This window comes from Sphaeramia orbicularis, chromosome 16 (assembly GCF_902148855.1).
Source record: "Sphaeramia orbicularis chromosome 16, fSphaOr1.1, whole genome shotgun sequence".
NCBI lineage: Eukaryota > Metazoa > Chordata > Actinopteri > Kurtiformes > Apogonidae > Sphaeramia > Sphaeramia orbicularis.
The window spans coordinates 53,092,634-53,114,561 of NC_043972.1; the positions used below are offsets into that span (position 1 = coordinate 53,092,634).

The window sequence follows — 21,928 nt, forward strand, 5'->3', positions numbered from 1 at the left end:
ATGTGAGCGTGATTGTTTGTCTCTATATGTTCAGCCCTGTGATGAACTGGCAACATGTCCAGGGTGTACCCTGCCTTCGCCCATAAGTAGCTGGGATAGGCTCCAAGCAACCCCCGTGACCCTAGCAAGGATAAAGCGGGTTCAGAAAATGAATGAATGAATACATCAATAGAATTACAAAAATCAAATGTAAAAAAAACAAACAAACAAGAAAAAGCAGCAACAACCCCCCCCCCCCCCCCCAAAAAAAAAAAAACACAACAAAAAAAAGACAAACAAACAAAAAGAATTACCAAAACCATAGAGTACTGTCAGTTTTGTTATACAGGATATATTGTTATATTATAACTCTTTCCAGGTGACAAAAGACCAAGGCCAGGACAATAAAACATTCACCATAATACATTGTGGTATCAGAATACCAATCCCTTCAGTTATTACAGGAATACCCAAGACTACAGTCGGATCTGCTCCGTTATGTATTCCGCACTTCATCTAAGAAGGGGCCCCATATATATATTTTTTTATTTCTCCTGTCTGTTATTGATCTTAACAATGAGTTGTTCATAGCTGGCTATTTTAATCATTTCCCCCATCCATTCACTAAAAGGTATGGAATTAGTAGTTTTCCTGTGCCTGAGTACTATTCCGCACCCTGTAAGAAGGGCCAGTTTACACCATAGGATTTGCTGAGCTGTCAGTCCTTCTCCCCTCATACTAATTACTAATATACAAATGCCAGCTCTTGCACAAATTTGGCGCTAAGCACTTTATTAATGGATGTTATTATACTCTCCCATAGGTTATGGGTCAGCTGACATTCATAAAGCATGTGTAGAAGTGTTTGTTTACTCCTGCAACATCTCCAACATAGGTCAGAGTCTTGTAATTTCAATCGGGCCATTTTACACGGAGTCCAATAACCTCTATGAATAATTTTGTGTTTAATTAACCTGGTCTGTATCTCCTTTGATATCTTATTCCATGACCCAGTTATAACCCGCCATGCCACCTCTGTTAGTTCCTCCCCTAGGTCTTCCTCCCAGGCTTTCTTAAAGCTATACCGTATGATGTGGCATTTTTACACTTTTCTTTTGTCATCTTAAAATGCTATCAATAAGCGTGTGTCAAACTACAATGTAAAAGAAATCCACCAGGTATTGAAACTCAAAAATGTTTAATTCTCATATATTTCTGATAAAAGTCTAACCTATCATTTTATTCGGTCCGAATAAAGTAATTGGCCGAACCTGGCTGAGCCTCCTGTCAATCATCCATTACTGCTGTCCAGCATCCGATCCATTATTGCCATCCCTGCATCTGATATGTGTCCCTCTGAAACTGACGCTTCACTCGTGCTGTTTCTCCTGTCACTGACCACAGTCTGTCTAGGATGTGGATGGATAGAACTCAAATGCACATGTGGACGGAGAAAAATGGATTTATTAACAGAAACAACAACTAAGAGGAACAAACAGGAGTCCGATGAATGAAGGATGGAGATAAAAGTCTGGAAGTCTGGTGTACTGGACTGAACAGGTCTGCATAAAGCTCAGCTTTTATGACCATGGGACTCATACAGGTACATGTACTTGGTGTCACACAGTGTAGGATTATGTAGGATGATAAATGTATGGACTATGAAACTTCAAATGTCCATGGAAAAATTTGCGGAGGGTGCGTGTTCACAGTGTGCGCGCCCGTCACCTGGGCATCTCATCTCCATGGTGCAGTGAAGACACTGACCCAGTGCTGTACAGACCAGACCCTTAAATTCAGGGTCTACTGATGAAACAGGGGCCGCAGGCCCGTGGCAGGTGGATGATGCATCTCATTACTGAGGGAGGGGTCCGCGGACACACCGAAGCAGACCGGACCTCCGTCTCTGCTTCCTCCATGCGCATCAGGTGAGAGGAGGAGAGAGGAGGGGAGCCTCAGAGTTCAGGCAGAGGGAAGTGGGCGGGGCTTCGGAGGGAGGCGGGTTGTTCATGTTCAAACTTTTACTAAGTGCTGTGAGAAATGCCACATCGGTAGGTATAGCTTTAAGTCCTGAAAGTCCTGGTGGGTGAGACTGTCTCATGACATTATAAAAGTTAGAGGCTCTTTTTCTCTCCCATTGCTTGTCCTGCATCCTTTTCTGCAGCCTTGATTGTGCAACAAGGGGTGCTTTCTTTTGTGTTGACAAAAAACTACTTCTCAGCTGGAGGTACTTCCAAAAATCAGGTTTTGGAATTGTATTTTGCAACCTGCAGCAATCTTAAAGTTATGCAGGTATTAGATTTTGGTTTTAATATCTAATGGTGTATATGTTTTTTGTAAATGTTCCAAAAGCAGACATCATGTCATCTAAGTCATAAACGTTTGTCAGAGATCCTTCAAAATAATGAAGTGGTGGTTGTGTAAAAGGAAACTCATAAAGTATTTGCTGAGTCATTTATATTAGACAAGATAAAAATTTGAGTTTACTTAAGTCAGTAAAGATCCTCACAGATATGCCATTTGGGAGATGCTGTTACCAAAAGCTGCTTATCTTACTAAAAGTGTATGTGATTATTGGAACTCCAAACTGTGCTTTTTTCCCCAATGCAACAAACTGATGATATAAGCAATGAGGCTTGTGTTTTATATTCCAGACTGTTTTATAAATTCAGTAATTCACCAAGTATAGATGAACATTATCAATGGTACATGATCCTAAAAGCACTGGTTACTTGCATTCTGGGAAATGCAAGTGAGTTGAGTGGCTGAAAAATAAAAGAACATCAAATTACCAAACTTACAGTTCCTCAATTATTCACCGGGATCTTTCTCCAAAAGCAAGTCAGCCCCCATAGACCCTCTGTTAAAATGTCCAACTTCGCAACAGTGTGTATGTGTGACTATGTATTGTCTGTGTTGTTGTCAGTGTTGTTGTCTCTAAATAGTTTTCCCTTTTCTTGACAGCTGTACACTCAACTAAATTGTGTCAGTTCTTGAAGTAATGCATAATTAAACTCGTGTCTGCTTTGAAGTGACAGGTGGATGAGCACTGCTTGCATTTACATGCATAGACTTAGACTGACTTTGAGCTCAGCTGCTGAGTCAATCTTTCAGTGCATCTGTTAATTAAATAAAACATATTGTTTGCTGATAAATAGGGGTAGATTTTTAGGATTTTTAGTTGCCGATATTATAACAATAGTTTTTTTTTTTTTTTTTTTTTTACACATAATTTGGTCTGTGTTTTCAGTAAGTTAGCATTAGCTTGACGAGAATCGCCCTTCAGTCTTCACTAGGTCAACGCTTTTGTCCAGATATCTTCACTAGGTCCAGAGTCTTCACTAGGTCAACACTCTTGTCCAGATATCTGCAAAAGTAAGATGGTGACAATGCCAGAATGCCACAATTCACATATGTGCAACCTTATTTATTAGTGTAAACATGCAGTCTTGTCTGCCTCTCACTGGGAGCATCACCTGTCCTCCTGCAGGGCACCCCAAAAATCTTCCAAATCCCTTCTTCGCCATCCCTGTAATCCATAATCCCATCTCTCTGCTATTCAAGTACATCAGTAAATTATTCCTTTTAATCCAAAGAGGGGAGCAACAGCAAAGCAGCTTTCTACATGACTCCAAGAGCCCCTGTCAGCTAAAGTATTCGAGAATAAGCAGGCAGCCAATTAGGTCTTGTTTTAATTAGATGCATGTGTTTCACCTAGAGTATTCAAGACTCTTGTAGCGCACTTTGTGTATCCCATAATATCAAAAGACTTGAGCCAAACTTCTGTTTGTGACAGCAGGCACTATGTTTGGAAACTGAATGAGGTTTGCAAGTGTTAATGTGCATATTTATATCCAGTTACAAACAACAGCAAATGTAGCTTTCAATAGTTTAGTGCACCTTCTGCATTAACTCTTGTTAAATATTTAGTTGTTTTACCATGCTCAGATTTTGTAAGACATTAAATTCATCCTCCACTTGTAGACCTGAGATCTAATTTTAGGTGTATTTTTTGGAAGATAACATATTTTATATTGCATATTGGTAAGTAAACACAAAGCACAACGATTTTACTGAGAACTGACACCAGGCCTCACAGAGAGGAGGATGCTACTCTTGTTAGCCACTTTATTTCTAACTCCATGACTGCTGAATTTTTCATCATAATGGAGCAACATTAATATATTGATGCCAAGGTTTCTCTGGGGTCAGCATTTTCCTCTCTATATATATGTTTTTAAGAACCATATTTAAGCTGTTTCATTGATTGTATGGAACCAGGAAGACTGTGAATTATTGCCTGCACGGTTACCCTTACACAACGTAGATAATTTAACTGTAAAGTATAAAAGGCACCATTTACGATATTTGTAATTTTATATGTACATCAACTAGACATTTCTGTCTAAAACTTCCGTGTCTTTCTAACTCTGGTTTCTATAAACCATCTTGGTTGTTGAATTGATGGCTTTAGGTCTTGATCAGGTTCTGTATTGGTGCTAGAAATCAAGTTACTGTAACTTCTTCTCATACTGACTCATGCAATTTTTCCTGAGTTAATAAACTATGCTTGAACTGAAAACTGTTTTCTAAACCAAAAAATATGTTTTCATGTCCACCACTTTGCCTCATTACTTCAGGCAGTACTGAGTCCAGAGTCCATAATTGTACCTATCCATCCTAAAGTAGTGTTGCTATAAAAAGAGGCTGAAAAGAATGTATTCTTTATGTACAGCACAATTTCCTGCATTTTCACTGCAGCTCTTACATCCCATGAAACATCCCAAGCGTCTAATGGATAAAAACATATGAAAATTTGTTGAAAGATGACAAATATTAAAAATTATCATGATTAAACAAAATGTGCAAATAAAGAACAATACTTTTTCTAGGTTTTCAGACATTTTGTATTAAGGCATATAATCTTAAGTCCTCCACTTGCCTTGACAATTGTAAAGCACTCATTACTTCATATTGCCTTACCTTACTTTATAAATAAACCACATGAGCACAAAAAAGGGTTAAAACATGTTTGTCAGTTTTGACAAGGAAGTAGCTCCTTGTACAGCAAATTAAACAAAAAAATGAATTGTAATCTGTAACAGTTACTGGGCAAAAATATGATTAAAGGTTCTACATGAGATATATAAATAAGATTTGTGCATTCCTATGTGCTTATGTAAAGTTTGTGTCTGTTTTGTTTGTTTGACACAAGCTACATGAGCAAACCACTGTCTTTGTTACGTAAACCTATGACATAAGGCTGCATGATTTTTGCAAAACATAAAATCCCGATTTTTTCCTCTAAAAACTCGATTTTCGATTTCAGGTAACTACAAAAGACAACAGAAGTCAGCATGTCATTTTCGTGAGCAGCCCACAATGCAAGCCACTGCTCCCTACCTCAAATCTGTGATGGTATCACGTGATGAACCCATAGAAGTTTTTTTTTTTCTTCATTAAATCTTTATTGAATGAAGTAGAGTATACAAACAATGTATACAACAAGAAAATAACATAACAAGGTTGCCATGCAGAATACACTACAATACAATTTCCAGATCAGAGCAAATACTGATGGTTTTTATAGCTTTTTTGGTTCCAGATTTATCTAACAGCTTTAAATAAAGTTCAAAATCTTTCAAACAATAAATAATATTTGGTTTTATGTTACAGAACTTACATTTGTGAATGAAAATTCAGCAAGTAGGAGAACTAAATTAATTATTTTTTTAAAAAAATGCTTTTTTTCCTTTTTGGGGTATCTGGGCCCACAGAAGTGATACCAATGTAAGTCAGTGACAGGCATCAGTCGTGCGTGCGTGAACCATGTAATATGAGTGATCCCCATGTGGTTCTGTTTAAACTGGGGGATCCGTGCGTGGAAGAGACTGACCCAGGACACGCGGGAGGGATTATATCCCCAGAGCTGGTGGATGTGTCTGGGCAGAGGGCCATCTGGGCTCCTCTGCTGAGGTTGCTGACCCCGCAACCCGGACCCGGATCGGAAGAAGACAGTACAATACGGATCCAGGACAACATAAGATGAGTGATCCCCATACAGCTATATTTCAGTTGCGGGATCTGTGCGTGAAGCCACAGCTTACATCGCTGTAAGTTCTGCGGGCTCATTAACAGATTTTTCATTACACAGACTTCTGTGAAAGACCGCTGTCACTGATAGGAGGAAGAGCCTACAGTAGCCCACAGGCGCGATGCCCAGAGGCATGAGAAAGATGAAATCGATGTGACGATTTCCCTTTTTTAAAAATCGTTCTAATTAAAAAATCCGATTTCAATTTAGAATCGATTAATCGTGCAGCCTTACTATGACAACAGCTTCATTTCCTTCAACATGGAGGACCTGGGGTGTATTTCTAGCACTAAACAGACTCCAATGCAAAGCACACAAGCATATGTAAATTTCATTTAACCTTTAAAACATTTGTTAAATACATATAACAAGATACATTACTTTAATGAAATAAATACATGATAATTTATCGCATTATGGCTTTTCATAAACAGAGGCTACCATTTTCAGATGTTTGTACAATGAAATGTTTTTGTGTTTTTGCAGGAAATGATGTTGGGGTCAATGCCACTGAGCCAGAGAACATAGCCAATGTTTCCTCCCTGGTTCATGAGGAGGAGAGGCCTGCTAAGGTCTCGGAGGTCACCATTGCAGTGACTGGAATGAGCAGCTCAACCAGTCCCAATACTGTGAGCACCATGACTCCAAGGGCAGGTCGGATCCCCCGTGCAGGAGAAGAAGAGGAGCAGAGCAGCGGCATGTTTGGAGAAACTGTGGTGCCTGCTGTGGAGGAAGCAGGTGTGGTCGCTCCACCTCAGCTCAGCCCTGATTCAGCAGAGACTGAACACCTGCTGCCTAGCAACCCACACACACAGGAAGAGACAGAGGGAGGGGAGGAGGAAGAGGAGGAGCGTCTGCCACACACTGACCCACCATGGATCAATGCCAAGGACACAGCTGTGTTTGACCTGGACCACCTCTTTACTACCACGGCCCCACCCTCAGCCGCCACCAACCCTTCCAACCCTGATGTTCTGCATGTAGACTTTTTTGACCCCTCCTCTCGTGGTCGAGGACTGGACCTGGCCCCACCATCTCCTTCATCACTAGCCCATGAGCTCCAGGGTGGCGATCCAACTTCCTGGGCAATGCCAGACAACTACGACTACCTCACTCCATATGAAGATGGAGTGTCACCGACTGCTGATGAGTATACCTACAGCACTACTACTGATGCATATGAGACTGATGAAGACCTTCGGCCTTTTGCTGGCTCTCCTGGTCGCTCTAGGCCTCAGATCCCAGGGTCCAACTCTTTCATCCCAGGTGTAGGTCTTCCTGGCAGAGCTCCAGTACCAAATATTCCGGTGGCAGCTCCTCCAGTGGACGGCTCAGATGGGATGGGGGGATGCCGTGTGGGCTATCAGATGGTGAATGGAAGCTGCCGCTCACCCTGTGACATGCTGCCAAACTACTGCTTCAATGGAGGACAGTGTTACCTGCTGGAGGGCATGGGAGTCTTCTGCAGGTACGACAGAAATACATTCACTCATCATATCCAGAATATTCAAAAAATGCAGTACAGGCCACATTTTTGCATTAACAAGATCACTGTGCAAAGCTTACTCACAATCGATACAACCAGAATTATGTTTTTTATCTACCTTGAACACACACAGACCATGGTTAGATTTTAAATATGCCATAGGTGATCAGGTTAGATCTAGGATGACCACCAAGATGCACTGTGATCCAATTACTCAGACTCATGCCATGGTGGTCTTCTGTAAAAACTAATTTACCCTGATGTATCCCCAACTATGACATAACAGGAAATCACCTTATTGTGTTTAGTGATGTCATGTCATTACTTGAAAGTGAAGAGGAGCACTCATGTATGGAGATAGCCCACTCATCTAACAGTTCAGTTTTCTTAGTTCACCCATGTGAAACAAATCTGACATTTGTCTGGTGGCATAGTAATAACTGCATAAGCCTCCTTGTAGAGATGACACAGGAAAAAATTTAATCTGAACAAAAGTGGTTTGCTGGATTTATAGGTTATGCTTTGTTCCATCTACCTCAGAAGCTGGAGGTAAGAGTCAGAAATGACATCACATCTAAGCTGACTCTGTTCTAAAACAAGAAGTCAGAAAAACAATAGTGATACCAGTTTTATTAAAAAATTGTGTTCTCGCCCACCTGGGCAGTGTTGTGCCTCCTTCAGGTTCAGGTCCTCTACCAGAGGTCTGGAAGCCTGAGGGTTCTGCACAGGATCTCAGCTGTTTCTAGGACTGCGCTCTTTTGGACAGAGATCTTTGATGTTGTTCCTGGTATTTGCTCGAGCCATCCACCCAGCTTCAGGTTTACTGCTCCCAGTGCTCCGATCACTACTGGCACCACTGTTGCCTTCACACCCCACATTCTCTGTAGCTCCTCTTTCAACCCTTGGTATTTCTCTAGCTTCTTGTGTTCTTTCTTTCTGATGTTGCTATCTCTTGGGATTGATACATCTATCACTACTGCTGTCTTCTGATGTTTATCAACCACCACTATGTCAGGCTGAGTTACCATCATCATTTTGTCAGTCCAGATCTGGAAGTCCCACAGGATCTTGGCTTGCTTGTTCTCTATCACCTTTGGCGGTGTCTCCTATCTTGACCCTGGGACCTCCAGTCCATACTCTGTACAGTTGTTCCTGTACACAATGCCCGCTACCTGGTTCTGTTGTTCCATGTATGCCTTGCCTGCCAACATCTTACACTCTGTTGTGATGTGCTGAACTGTCTCAGAGGCTTCTTTGTACAGCCTACACCTGGGGTCATTTCTGGTGTGGTAGACCCTGGCCTCTATTGCTCTTATGTTCAGGGCCTGTTCTTGTGCAGCCACGAGTAGTGCTCTGTGCTGTCTTTCAATCCAGCCTTTTCCAGCCACTGGTTTGTTTTCTGGATATCACCCACGTCCTCAATTTGCTGGTGGTACTTACCATGCAGGGGCTTGTCCTTCCAAGATAGCCCCTCTGGCTCCCCCTCCTTACTGGGCTGCTGTTGCCTGAGGAATTCATTTAGCAGTTGATCACTGGGGGCCATCTTCTTGATGACGCTTACTAGACCTTGGCCTCTCTCCTTTCGTTTTGTGTACAGCCTCAGAATGCTGGACTTAGGGTGAAACCTCCATGCATGGTAAGGTGCTTCCTTGTCTTGATCTCAGTAGCTTATATCTCTTCCAGTGGCCAGGATATTATCCCAGCGGGGTATCTGATTACTGGCAAGGCATAGATGTTAATGGCCTGGATCTTATTCTTGCCATTCAGCTGACTTTCCAGGACCTGCTTTGCCCTCTGTAGGTATTTGGCTGTGGCTGACCTCTGAGCTTCCTCCTCATGATTGCAGACTGTGGGATCCCCAGGTATTTGTAACTGTCTTGCATGTCCACAACGTTCCCTTCAGGTAGTTCAACCCCTTCAGTTGTGATCCTTATCCCTCTTCTAGATACCATTTGCCCACATTTATCTAATCTGAATTACATCCCCATGTTTTAGCTGTAGATCCAAGTGAGGTGAATCAGGGAGTTGATGTCACGCTCATTCTTGGCATACAGCTTGATTTTGGCTTTGAGTTGGCCTCTAGAGTCATCTTCTGTAGCCTCTTCAAGCTCTGGATGAAGGCTCTTAGTATCCTGTTGATGTTATTCAGCTTTAGGAACTTCAGTATCCGTGTGTGGTATTGAGTCAAAGGCTTTCTTGTAGTCAGTCCAGGCAGTGCACAGGTTGGTGTTCCTGATCTTACAGTCTCGGGTGATTGCCCTGTCAACCAGTAGCTGGTGCTTGGCCCCTCTGGGGTTACTACCAATTCTTTTCTGTGCTCTGCCCACCTATTGAAACACAGGATAAACACACTACACTTCATTTTGCATTTACAAACATTGTAGCAGCATGTTCACAGATGTAAGCTGGACACTATTGTGGGTATGACTGATTTAATAACAGAGAGACTGACATTAAAGACAGATGCTCAGCAATATGATATGACATACTTAGTGGCTCTTAAAGTTTATAGTTTCTGTGTTTCACATGTGGCTGTAACAAGTATGGTACAAATGCAACAACCTTAATTAGAACGTAACCCTACCTTATGGTTCTGTTAAAGTTAAGGTTACTTCAAGACCCCAGCTTTAGGTTAAGGTTCATTGAAAAGACTGGATGGTAAAGAGTTTTTTGGAGGCAGAGTTCTTCCTTCAGACATGACAAACAGACAGACTAGGAAATAGTACAATTAATAAACAACTATTTATCTGCTGTGTTTGGATGTCCATCTTTACAGCTGCAAAAAGACTCATCACAGTTACTTCGGTTTATGTATAATCCAGCAGTTAACATATTCCTAAGCACTCAAAAAACAGCAGTTAACCAGTACGGTTTCTGCTGTTTAGTCAGAAACCTGACATTCACTTGCAAGGACCACAACCTCAAATTTAATTAAACATTTTACAGTGTTTATTTACAACAATATGAAATAAATGTTTATGGTGATGGTCTGGATGAGGATTCTAGCAATGTGGGAGTTGGTCGGGAGGCTACAGTTTGGGGAAGACCTCTTGGGGAGTTTGGCTCACCTTTTGGGTGTTTGAAGAAGGTGACATAAATTCTTTGCACTGGAGGAAACCAAAGAAGGCATGCAGAAAAAGGTGTGGGCTAGATGGTCACTCATTAATTTAGAATGACATTATTAATAATGTCTACCACAGAGATGTTGTCTGAATAGGTGAGGATGGATTTTCTTGACAATTCACAACCCCACAAGACAGTGTCGATGACTACCAGAGCAGGGGAACTCTGTAAACTCAGGGAGAAAGGTAGCAGAGATCGTAGAAACCCCTAAAGTTGTCTGAAAGAGCAACATCCAGCTGAGTATCATCTGGTTCGGGTGATAGTCAAAGAAGAAGGTCATGTCATTCCAGTTGTTGAGGAGATGCCACCAAAATGGCCTTTCTTCTTTGCATGGGTTGTCAAGAATGAAAGAGCTGTGCTTAGAGTTGAGGGTGTTGATGGAACACAGTTTGGAGAATGCCCATTTTGACAAGCTTATACCATGAGCTGGAGGTGATGATGGGGGAGACACAAGCAGGAAGTCATGAGGACCTGGACTGGAAATGGTATTTCATGGTTATTAATAAGGATCCAACACGAGGTCTTAGATAGTGAAGAAAAAACTTGGGCTACTCTTACAGCCAAACCTTAGCCTTACTGTGAAGCAGTGGCAACCAGAAAACTAGCAATCCCTGAGCCAGGAGTGAAACATGGATAATCTTGTGCTGCTGGCTGAAAGTGGTCACTCAATATTAATTGACAGTTGCCGAGATATTTGAAGAACACAGTGGATAATAGGAAACCTGGCACCCGTAGTGGGAGTTATTAATGCAGAGCATGAGAAAGAAGGAGCGGTGAGAAGAGAGGCTAGTCAAGTGCCAAGTAAGGCATCTGGAGTTGGATGAAAAGAAGGAGTGGAGGGGAGAGACGATGGCATCCTGGTGCCAGGAAAGGAAGCAGAAGATGTGCAAAAAGGAAGGAATGGCAAACAGAAGGTGTCATCCCAGTGCTAGGAACACTGGTGGAAGATGAGCAAAAAGGAGCAGTAGTAATAGAGGTGAGAAACCTGGTGCCAGATGTGACAGCTGAAGATTATTTGATAGAGAGAATGAATGGAAGAGAAATGCCAATTCAGAGTCATTCATGTTGGTTATATTAGGGTTAGACAGAGGAGGTGCCTTCCCCCTTCCAGCTGAACAACCTTGTGCAGCTATCCACCGTGTAATGCATGATGGTGTTGTGTTGCACTCTGGCGATGCAGCTGGAACCTCTTCCTGAGAGAAATTTGCTTGGGTTAGTGGAGGCCCATGACCAGCGAGTTGATGCGAGAAGTTTGAACAATTTAGCTCTATTATCTGAGCGGTGATAATGTATTAGTTTATGAACATCTATGAGAGGATAAGAACTGAGGGTGCGTGTAACATATGGAAGACGTTCCCCTTCTGAAGTTAAAATTAAGGGAAGGTGAGTGGCTGGAGCTGTACATTTGAACAGAACGGAAAAAGGAATTCAGAGGAATATGTGCGTATACAGCTGACCTGACTGATGCACACCGGAAGGTTTGGCGACTGGGGCTCTCCTTGATGCAGCTGGTCACATTTGGTGGGGCCTCTAGGACAAACAGGTCATGGTCATTGAAGGAGGCAGATTATTGTGGAATTTTATGGAGGGTGCAAGAAGACTCTGCTGGAGAGAGAGTGAGTGAGATTGTTATCGTGGGAGGGGAGGAGGGACAAGTGGTCCTTTGTTGAGATGATTCAGAGGTCCTGCAAGATTGAATATGGTGGTATGATGATAAGTAGGTAGTAGGTAGAAGCAAGAACAATATTTATATTTAATATTTATTTGAAAAGGAAATGTCCCTTCTGGTATCTTCAGGCTCTATCCTCAGATTGGGTTCCTCTGTGACATACAAAAAACAGAATACTGACTTGAACACGCATTGAACTGTAAAATGAAGCCTTCCTGCACTCTGGATGAACACTACCCATTACATACATTTACACTGCAAGAACTTTGGGGTAATTTTATGGGGCCAGGGTGCATGTCTCCACTGCAGGAACCACCCCTGCAGGGTCAAATTACAGGAAACTTTATGAGGTCTAATGCCGCGTGTCCACTTCATGGTACCTGCTCGATTTGACTCAACGTTTTTGTGTTTCCATTACGTGAAAGAACCTGGAATCTGGTACCCAGTACTAGTTTTTTAGTATCTACTTGGGCGAGGTTCCAAAATGGATGAAGAGATATTAAAACGTGACGTGTAAACACTGTAGACCAGGCATGTCCAAAGTCCGGCCCGGGGGCCAATCACGGCCCACGGTCAGATTTTATACGGCCCACAGCTTGGGTTATATATTGTATTATTTATGGCCCGCTTGGACTGTTGAACCGAGTACATGAATCATAAAAGGTTAAAAATGCAGTTTCTCTGTTCACCTCATGGTGGCAGCACCACTCTAACTCTATCTGGCTCTGTGACCTCGCCGTGAACCCTTTTCGCTAATTTCTAACCACGGTGCCTGTAAATAAAAAAAACGGAAGTTGACAGTGAGGGCCGCCGCTTCCAGAAGAGATGGGAATTACAGTTTTTTTTTACTGAAAATTGAGGCGATTGTGTTTGCCTAATTTGTCAAGAGACTGTTGCCTTGTTTAAGGAATTCAATGTAAAGAGACACGAGCAGACAAAACATGGTAACGCATACGACAAGCTAGCAGGGAGTGAGCGCTCTGAAAAAGTGAAGCAAATTCAAGCTGCTTTAAACTCACAACAGTGACTCTTCATGTGAACCTGGGAGTTCAATGAATTCACCACCAGGGCAGGCTACCAAGTTGCCAGGTTAGTTGCCTCTAACTGCTGGTGTTATGTACCTGTAGATGTGACACAAATATTACTTTCTGAATGATTTTGTGAAAGACGAGTAAGAGTCATATGTTTTCATCTTAAACGTTAACAGACTTTGCATTACTGAGTAATATATGAGTAATGATTACTCATATAAGTCATGTTTAAAATGAATGTGGGGTTAAGATTTTTATCAACTTGGATGTTTAAGATACTCTATACAGTTTGTTCTATGTTATCTGACTCCAGATGTGAAAGGAAGGCAGAACTGTTTTTTTTTTTTTTTTTTTTATTTGTTCACACCTGAGTGGCTTAGATTTGGTTACATTGCCATTTAAAAAAATGATATTGTGACAATGAAAATAAAATTGTGTAGAACAGCGCATTTATATGCAATTTTTACTGTTTAAAAAATGTCTGAAGGGACCACTGGCCCCTGGCAATGTCCACATTATCAGATCTGGCCCTCGTTAAAAAAAGTTTGGACACCCCTGCTGTAGACCATTGATTGGCCCGAGAGTTGTCTCAATGTGCAACCCGCCACATTAAAAAAAAAACAGATTTGGAAGTTTACAGCGAATATACCAGTTGGTTAATCCACATGACGGCAGCCCACAAAACACTACCATGGTCAGTTGAGGAGGTTCAGACATTTCTGTCCTTTGTGGCTGATGAAAAAATTCCGTGTGAGTTTGATGGGGCAACACGCAACAAGCAAGTATATCAGCAACTCTCTGAGCAGGCATCATGGAAGTTATGCACTGTGTCACAATAATGTCCAGGTACTCTAAAGTCAGTGATATCCTGTAATAGAAATGGTCTCCAGGAATAGTATCTGTTACCCAAGGCGAGTTGAGTCAAGCTGGTTCCACGTAGTGGAAACATGGCATAACTCAGTCCCTGTTTTGGGGTTGGTTCTCCTAACAGCCCTGAAAACTCTAAGGTGAAAGGTTTATTTAGTGCTGATTGGGTATATTCGAAGCAGGATATGATGTCATCAGAAAGCAGTAAAAGAACCATCATTTTTAAAACCTGCATTGTTGCACAACAGTTACGTGACAAACCTGATTATGTCAACAGTGGGTCCTACTCTGCAGTGGAGACATGGCAGTCGAGACCGCCAATTGACAAGATGTTCCTGTAAAGTTTCACCCTCCCTTCTTTTATCAGGAACTTCCTTAGTGGGAACAGGCCTAATAATATATAACCAAGTACCTTTCATCTTCTAGTTATAAACTGCAGTGATGACTTTGCTCAATACATAATCCAATAGGGTTATGGTGGTGATATTTCTAGATGGAGGTTGAAAGTCCAGCAGATTAAAAGAATATGGTGTAAGCCACAATTTGAAGATGCATTTGAAAATGGAGTCATCAGCCGTCAACTGCAGTGCATCTGTGGATCAAAATGTCCCAGTGTGTGATGAAAAGAGCGACCCATGAGTGTACAAAAAGCAGCACATTAGTATGCAGGGATCAGGATTAGAGCTGCTGCATATGAAGGAGAGGGTCAGTGTTTGATAGTATGCTTGTTCATGGTATGCATTCTACTGGTTTCAATTGGAAAGTGATTATTACCTCCGCCAGGAGGTATTGTGATCACTTTGCTTTGTGTGTTTGCATGCGTGTTTGTTTGCTTGTTTGTTTGTTTGTTAGCAAGATAACTCAAAAAGTTATGGAAGGATTTTCATGAAATTTTCAGGAAATGTTGATACTGTCACAAGGAAAAAATGATTAAATATTGGTGGTAATCAGGAGGTGGGGGGACAAATATGTCTTGGTGGAGGTCTGCGCACTCCAAGTGCTTTTCTTGTTATTATTATTATTATTATTAGTAGTAGTAGTAGTAGTAGAAGTAGTAGTAGTAGAAGTAGTAGTAGTAGTAGTTAGGGCTGCACGATTTTGGCAAAAAAAAAAATCCCGATTTTTTCCTCTAAAAACTCGATTTTCGATTTTGATTTCGATTTTTGCGTAAAACTACAAAAGACAACAGAAGTCAGCATGTCGTTTTCGTGAGCAGCCAACAATGCAAGGCACTGCTCTGACCTCAAATCTGTGATGGTATCACGTGATGAACCCACAGAAGTTTATTTGTTCTTAATTAAATTTTTATTGAATGAAGTAGAGTATACACCCAATGTATACAACAAGAAAATAACACAAGTTTGCCAGGGGGAATACATTATAATACAATGTCCAAATCAGAGCAAATACTTATGTTTTTTATACCTTTTTTATACCAGCCTTTTTGTTTCCAGATTTATCGAACAGCTTTAAATAAAGTTCAACATCTTTCAAAAAATAAATAATATTTGGTTTTGTGTTACAGAACTTACATTTGTGAATGAAAAATTTAGCAAGTAAGAGGACTAAATATATATATATATATATATATATATATATATATATATATATATATATATATATATATATATATATATAATTTATTTATTTTATTTTATTTTATTTTATTTTATTTTTTTTCCTCTGGGTATCTGGGCCCACAGAAGTGATACCAATGTAAGTCAGTGACAGGCATCAGTCGTGCGTGCGTGGACCACGTTATTATGACTGATCCACATGTGGTTCTATTTAAACTGGGGGACCCGTGCGTGGAACAGACCGACCCAGGACACGCTGGAGGGATTCTGTCACTGGAGCTGGTGGATGTGTGTGGGCAGGGGGCTGTGTGGGCTCCTCTGCTGAGGCTGATGACCCCGAGACCCGGACCCAGTTCGGAAGAAGACAGTACGGTATGGATCCGGGACAACGTAAGATGAGTGATCCGCATGCAGTTCTATTTCAGTTGCGGGATCCGTGTGTGAAGCCACGGCTTACATTGCTGCAAGTACTGTGGGCTCATTCACAGATTTAACGTCTGGTCATTACACAGACTTCTGTGACAGACATCTGTCACTGAGAGGAGGAGGAGCCTACGGGAGCCCGTAAGCGCGCGGCCCACAGGCACGAGACAGATGAAATCGATTTTACGATTTCCCGTTTTTAAAAATCGTCCTAATTAAAAAATCCGATTTCGATTTAAAATCGATTAATCGTGCAGCCCTAGTAGTAGTAGTAGTAGTAGTAGTAGTAGTAGTAGTAGTAGTAGTGGTAGTAGTAGTATTGGAAGGAATGTGAATTGGATCATTGTCACCACTAAGATTAGAATGTCCAGCAATATTTGCAGTCTCAGTAGGCCTTTATATGCATACTTGCTTTGATAAATAAGACAAAATCGACCAAAATGCAGATGAATGTAACAGAGGTGGTATAACAGAATTCCACAAATTGTTTTCTCTATTAGAAGTATAGATATTCATTCAAAGTATTGTAAATTACTCATTCAACTTCTACACTACAGTAACAGCATGGAAATCCAGGCTCTGAAATGTCCTCATAGTATTAAAGTCTACAGTCAGCTTTTGAAGGACATTTATAGCAGCTGTTTGTCCAAAGTGAACAGAACCTCATGACATATTACTATGATGTAAGTGCTTTTATGTCATCCCTGCGATGAACTGGTGACATGTCCAGGATGTACCCTGCCTTCGCCCATAAGTAGCTGGGATAGGCTCCAGCGACCCCCCCAAGACCCCAGTGAGGATAAAGAGGGTTCAGATAATGAATGAATGAATAAATGCTTTTGAACAATTCTAACCTCAATGCAGAAAACAGTAGAATGAAAATAATTAACTTTACCTTCAATCCTATGCGCAAATCAGTTTTCATTGTTAGGTACATAACTGGAAACATTACAACTCCTTTCTCTTTGATCTAGTCTCCATTTACTGTCTGTTTCATTTGGTTACAGCTTTCACACCGTTCACATCTACTACATTTATTTGATAAGTTATATTGTTATTGTCTTGTTATGTCTTTTACAGCATTCACATCTTATTATACATTTTATACATTTTTTGTGTCTATAACACATTTCCTTTGTTACTTCATTTGAAACCCATTACCTGAAATCCATATCACAAAATGAATGAAAAAAAAATAGCTCAGCACTTTACAGCCTTTAGATGTCTGATATGCCAAGATATCTTTTACTAAGATCCACTCATTGATTTAGCCTTTCAGTGGAATTTCTATACAAAGAGAATTGCACAACGTCACTTGTTTCATCCTCAGATCATGAAAGACACATTTGACTTACAGGAAATGTAAGATCTCGAGATGTGTGTGTGTGTGTGTGTGTGTGTGTGTGTGTGTATCTGTGCGCGCGTGTCTGCGCGTGCATGCATGTGCAATGAGTCACATTAACACAGGCTTCATGTTACTAAATGGCTTTACATAGGGTTTCCTTATAATCATTAAAATTAAACAACAGTCTAATCAGTGACAAGAAGGCTTCCCTTAGTGGGCAGCTGCATACATTAACATGCTAATACATGCACAGCGGCACCTGGCCTCTGAGTCACACTGATGGAGAAAATAAGAGCTGTAGTCACTGTGCCCACACACATTTTGATCTAAAAGTATTAAATCATGTTCCTGATACCCAAGGTGCGATTTGTCAAAAAAACAGAGGGAGGGATGTTTTTTTTTTTTTTTGATCATGAAAAAAAAAGCAATCTACAGGCCTAATTCTTTTTTTAAGTTAACAGTAGGCCCTATTACATGTCGAACAGTTGAATATTCATCTGTTCAGAGAGAGTGAGAGAGAGAGGGATACGTCATGGTACTTGAGAGTTCTTGAGACCAATTCCATATCTTGCACTTGCTTTTCTTAATCTGCCTGTACATGCAATTTTTATCATCAGTTTTTGTCGAGTGTGTGTGTATGTTTTATGTATTCTTGTAACTATGTGTTGCGTTGCTGCTGCCTATCTTGGCCAGGACACCCTTGTAAAAGAGGTTCTTAATCTCAATGGGACATTTCCTGGTTAAATAAAGGTTAAATAAAAAAATTTTTTTTTAAATTATGGAGAACTCCCTCCTCCGCTCTTACGTATTAGTCCCCCCATTTTATTCATCTCCCCCCAGGCCCCCGTTTTATGATTTATTGCTCCCCCATCTTACGGTTTGCGTGTACTCGTCAGTATGGCATGGATCGCACACCTACCCCCCCCATTTGTGGATCTCTGCATACCTCTGAATTCAGGTCTGCAGGTGTGCCTGCTGATATATACAGTAAGGTATACAATGTATTTATGTGCATGGGGATGTTCCTGAATTCCGAGACTGCCAACGGTTCAGTTCAGGTGAAACTTTGTGCCAGCAATGTAGGCTATACGTGTAAGAAAACTAAGTCACAACCTGCCTGTTATTTCAATTGGTTTTTAATCATTGATGGGTTGTGCCCACCGAGGATGAAATTCATTCAGCGGAAGTAGGGATGTAAAAACCTGAGGGGGGGATCGATCTCCCCCACCCCCCCAACAAATCACACCCTGCTGATATCTTACCTGTGTGTTTTGTAGAATGAAAACCAACTGCTCTGTGGCAACAAAGCAGGAAATGTATGTCCTCAGACCCTCAGACAGCTAACGTCATCACCAGGAACCTCTGAGCCCCTTCTGCTAAAGGTCAGGTGCCATAAGCCCAGCACGTCATAGCTCCACCCCCTGTCCAATCCTACTGCTGTGATCATGACCCTGAGCCTTCCTGACCTTTGACCTCTTACAACTCTTAAGATGACCATTTGTTTATACTTTCAGTCTGAAATGAATGCCCATGTGCTTACATGAAGTGTGCATTGAATGTACAAGTTTAATACAGGCCAAAAATAACACAGCTGTTGTAGCCAAAGCTTGAAAGGAAAGAGATGAAAAATAAAAACAGTTAATATTGTGTATTGTTATAGCACTTCTTTAAGGTATGAATACAACTGACTGACCTCTGCACTAATTCTGTTAAATTAATGCATTACATAAATGTATTTTAATAGTGGGAAGACAATTTAAGCCTAGAGCACAAATTTTGTCTGTGAAGTACAAGTATATAAAAAAAACAGTATTCAAAGTAGACAGTAAATGCTTACATCCAAATATTAAAAGATAAACAAGAATGCATTTATTTCATCTCATTTATGAAGCATTTGATACATTTATACAATGTTTCCAACAACACATGATGAAATCAAAATCATGTATCTCTTCAGAACAGCTGGTTTATTTATTCTCTTCAAAACAGCTGGTTTATTTATTCAGTATAATATGATAAGGTGTAGTGAAAATGACAGTAAAAAGGAGAATGGTAAAGAGCCTAACCCTAACTTCAATTGACTTTTCATGAGTTGAAAGTTTATTGTGAATTGGCTCCATAGGAAAGACGTTTAGGAAACATGGCAGTGCACATGGGACATACATGAAGGCATAGTTGCACGTGTGTACAATAACTCAGTCATATGCATAATTAGAAATGCAATCGATACACACACAGATGAACATATTGGTCCTCATCTGTGCCAGCACTCCACTGACCCACATCAGGATTTTGCCCAGCAGTCAAATGCCTCTCCATCACTCTCTCTCTGGTCCTCATCTGACTTACTCTCAAGAGGTTCATCACTGCTACTATCTGCTGACTGTGGCCCAAAATTTGACCTAAATATCTGGATCATGCTGTCTGCTTAGTAGCAGGTTTTCAGCAGCTCTGTGCGAGTAAGGCTTCAATTCCCTCTCAGTCAAGTAACACCAGTAATCTGTTCAGTAGATGCAAGAATAAGGATTTTTTTTTTACAGCATCTTGCTTGATCAGGGTAAACTGTTCTTTTCTCAGTTTGCCTGTTGTGAAATGATATGTAATACATTGACTTAAATACTGAATATGCTCTTATGGTACTGTACTGTGGAGGAAACAGGTTTGGGTTTTTTGTGGGCTCCCTGTTGTCAATCCTATCAAAACTTTAAAGAAATAAAACTACATTCAGTACTACCTCTCCTCTTGTGTCTATTTAAATAGCTAAATTGAGTTTAGCTCTTCCTTATGAAGTGACTGAAATTAGAAAAGAATTTACCAATTTACAGCAAAACCTGTTTTTAAAGCAATTTGAAGGATGAACTAACAATATTTATGTGAACTCACAACTCAAAAACAAGCAAGCACAGGCAAAAAAAAAAACTCTCCATATTTTATAGGGAGAAGCTATGGTAAAACATGGTAAAATCTCAGCTAATTTTAAACAGTAACAAATAAACTTTGCAGAGTTTGCAGAGACAAGCTAAAAGTGACTTCAAAATGACAAAAGGAAAAAGAAGAGGACAAAGGTAATATTCAACTAAATCAACAGTGATCCTCCATCAGATGTTCCCACTGGTCTCCACTTAAATGTTAAAAGTCTGCAGAGTTGAGATGTCTTCATGATATAGTATTTCAAAACTCAAAGCAGCAGTGGTGAAAATCTTGTGAAGTTGCAGCTGCTGCAAAAATGTTGCTACTATATAATTTATATGATTTATTTTACTATATCACTACTGTATGTATTCCAATGACATGAACTGCTATCTTCAAAAACTCCAGGCTCTTTGGAAAATAGCATAAATACCATAAAAGGAAAAAACACTATTAACATTAACCTTTTTAAAGCTTCGAAGGGAAATGTCACAGCAGGCTGATTGGTTTGAAACCTTGAGTTTGAGATTTTGGCCATTGCCATCTCGTTTTGTTTGTTTGGTTGGTTGTTTGTTTGTTTGTCTGGAAAGGACAGCGTTTCTGCTGGTACGGTTTTTGCCGCCACACCAAATACTTCATACAAAAAATCATCATTGTTGCAGACTTAGACTAGACTTTTTATACATATGTATAATATATAATAGGCCAGGAGGTAGGGGAAATGAGCATAAAGTTTCACTTTCACTTCTGCAGGTGGCACGGACTGCACATTCCTGTACCCCCATAGTATTATAGGTGGGACGGAAACCAACGCACGCATGCAGTTAACAACCAACGACCAAAACACACATGCGTGCCCCCCCCATTACACCCGCCACACCAACAGATCAATTCCACAGGAAACACTGGGAAGGGACCATATTTGGATGAAATTGTTATTGAAAGTGCTGACCACATTGAATAACACTGTAATGTTAAACATCACAAACACACAGTAGAAACCGTCAGAGTGATATTACTATGAAAACAGGAACAATTTCCAGCATACAGACAGGTGCATGCTGCGGCCACTGTCAAAGTCAAAAAATCTCCAGAACATAAATATAAATCAATGAAATGTCTGCTCCTGATGGTAAGAGAAAGGAACATGACTGTGTGTTAGTGTGAGAAGACCTGAACTGAAGCTGATTCATAGATCAGGCCAATTTAATTACAGCAGGATGAACATTTTGGACCTGTGGCCTCCGCTGTAAAACACATGACCCTTTGAAGCACTGTTTACTGACCTCAGACCAGTTTGTCATATCTCTTTAATATAGAGACACACACACTGAACCTGCATAGTCATTTTTCAACCAGTTCCGGGAAAATACTAGGAACTTTTTACCCTCAGCCACACTGGCCGCAGGGTATTGTCATCAGCT

The 21,928-nt window shown here is 40.7% G+C and overlaps 1 protein-coding gene across 10 annotated transcripts in view; it reads left to right on the forward strand.

Moving 5' to 3' along the window:
* The window catches only part of cspg5a (chondroitin sulfate proteoglycan 5a), a 96,996-nt gene that overhangs the window by 28,901 nt on the left and 46,167 nt on the right, over positions 1 to 21,928 (forward strand). For all 10 annotated transcript variants that reach the window (XM_030157564.1, XM_030157558.1, XM_030157560.1 and 7 more), the window contains exon 2: positions 6,560 to 7,541. In XM_030157564.1, the coding sequence (XP_030013424.1) occupies positions 6,560 to 7,541 (982 nt within the window). The remainder of the gene's footprint in view (positions 1 to 6,559; positions 7,542 to 21,928) is intronic.